The sequence below is a fragment of the Tupaia chinensis genome, unplaced genomic scaffold, assembly GCF_000334495.1.
Source record: "Tupaia chinensis unplaced genomic scaffold, TupChi_1.0 Scaffold000361_2, whole genome shotgun sequence".
Taxonomy (NCBI): Eukaryota; Metazoa; Chordata; class Mammalia; order Scandentia; family Tupaiidae; genus Tupaia; species Tupaia belangeri.
Window position 1 is genome coordinate 5616812 of NW_006159858.1, and position 1499 is coordinate 5618310.

Genomic DNA, 1499 nt, shown 5'->3' on the forward strand with positions numbered 1-1499 from the left:
CACGCGCGCGCCCGGAGGCCACACGCCAGCCCCGGGGAGGCAGCAGAACTCCGAGCAGAGCCCTGGGCCGCGAGGGGCGTGGGCGGGGCCAGCGCAGGGCCCGGGCTGGGGCCCGTGCAGGGCCCTCCACCGCCCGCGCGGCAGGGCCCTGAGGTTTTTTTTCACTGTAGGGCGCGTGCGCTCGCCAGACAGACAGAGACATAGAGACAGAAATCAAGAAATCACCCCCCAGGGGGATGGTCACGCCACAATCCCTTCTCCTCCATTCTCCTTTCGGGATCTTGGGCATGCACACACACGTCGGGCTGGGGCCCGTGCAGGGCCCTCCACCGCCCGCGCGGCAGGGCCCTGAGGTTTTTTTTCACTGTAGGGCGCGTGCGCTCGCCAGACAGACAGAGACATAGAGACAGAAATCAAGAAATCACCCCCCAGGGGGATGGTCACGCCACAATCCCTTCTCCTCCATTCTCCTTTCGGGATCTTGGGCATGCACACACACGTGCCCAGCGTGAGTTTTAAGCTACCAGGTCCGGGACGTGAACTGCGGTCGACTACGTGGGAGTCCAGCAACATAGCCATTACGCTAACTGCTGATTCCCAATTTTCTTATCTTTAGGTAAATGAGAATTATGTTGAGACTATTTTAAATTAGGAAGGTTTGAGAAGTTGTTGAGTGACATTTTAAAAATGTATGTACATTTCAAACTGCCACTTCTAAACATCTTTAAAAAAATTTTTTTGACAGATACTGTAGGCAAGTGCTTTGTGAAACTGTTCGAACTGCCAAACTGACCCCAGTTTCTGCTCGCCTTCAAGATATAGAAGGAAAAATTGATCAATTTATTATTCCTAGAGAGGTAAGAAACATTTGGTGTACTTCATTCATTCATTTATTCTTTTCAACTCCTGTGGTATGTATTTTAATTTTCATTGTCTAAAATTCCCAATAAATGCTGTTCGTTATTGAATCAGACAGTTATTTTAATTACAAAAACAGTTCTTGCTTTAAATTTCAATCTATATAAATTTTTTTTCTCCATAGGTACTATTTCTAACAGTTTAGTATGTCTTTTTTGTAGACCTTTTTCTGTGTATGTATGTATGTATATTACTTTATACCTGTGCATGTATGTGTTTACGTATATATTATACATACACACATTTAAATTTTTTCCTGAGGGTATGTGTGCTCACCAAAGAAAGACAGGGAGAGACAGGGAAAGTGAGAAAGCATCCTCCATGGGGCATGAAGGCACCGCAATCCCTTCTTCTCCCCTGCCTTTGAGAATTGGGCACTCACACATGCAGCTGGTGTGTTTTTGGAATCTAGTGCTTTAACAGCATGGTTGGCTATGTAAGATCCAGCTACCTTAACCACCATGCCACAGCCTGGTCTGTGTGTGTGTGTGTGAGTGTGTGTGTGCATTTAAGATTTTCTTTTTTACTGAGAGAGAAACCACACAGAATGGAGAGAAAGGAGGAGGGAGGAAGGCAGGGAA

At 46.9% G+C, this 1499-nt stretch overlaps 1 protein-coding gene across 1 annotated transcript in view; it reads left to right on the forward strand.

The window, feature by feature from the left end:
- Positions 1 to 1499, forward strand: part of CYP20A1 (cytochrome P450 family 20 subfamily A member 1) — a gene marked incomplete in the record, with an annotated part of 58576 nt that overhangs the window by 45180 nt on the left and 11897 nt on the right. Inside the window, 1 exon segment of the mRNA XM_027773659.1 lies at positions 746 to 857. Coding sequence (XP_027629460.1) covers positions 746 to 857 — 112 coding nt within the window.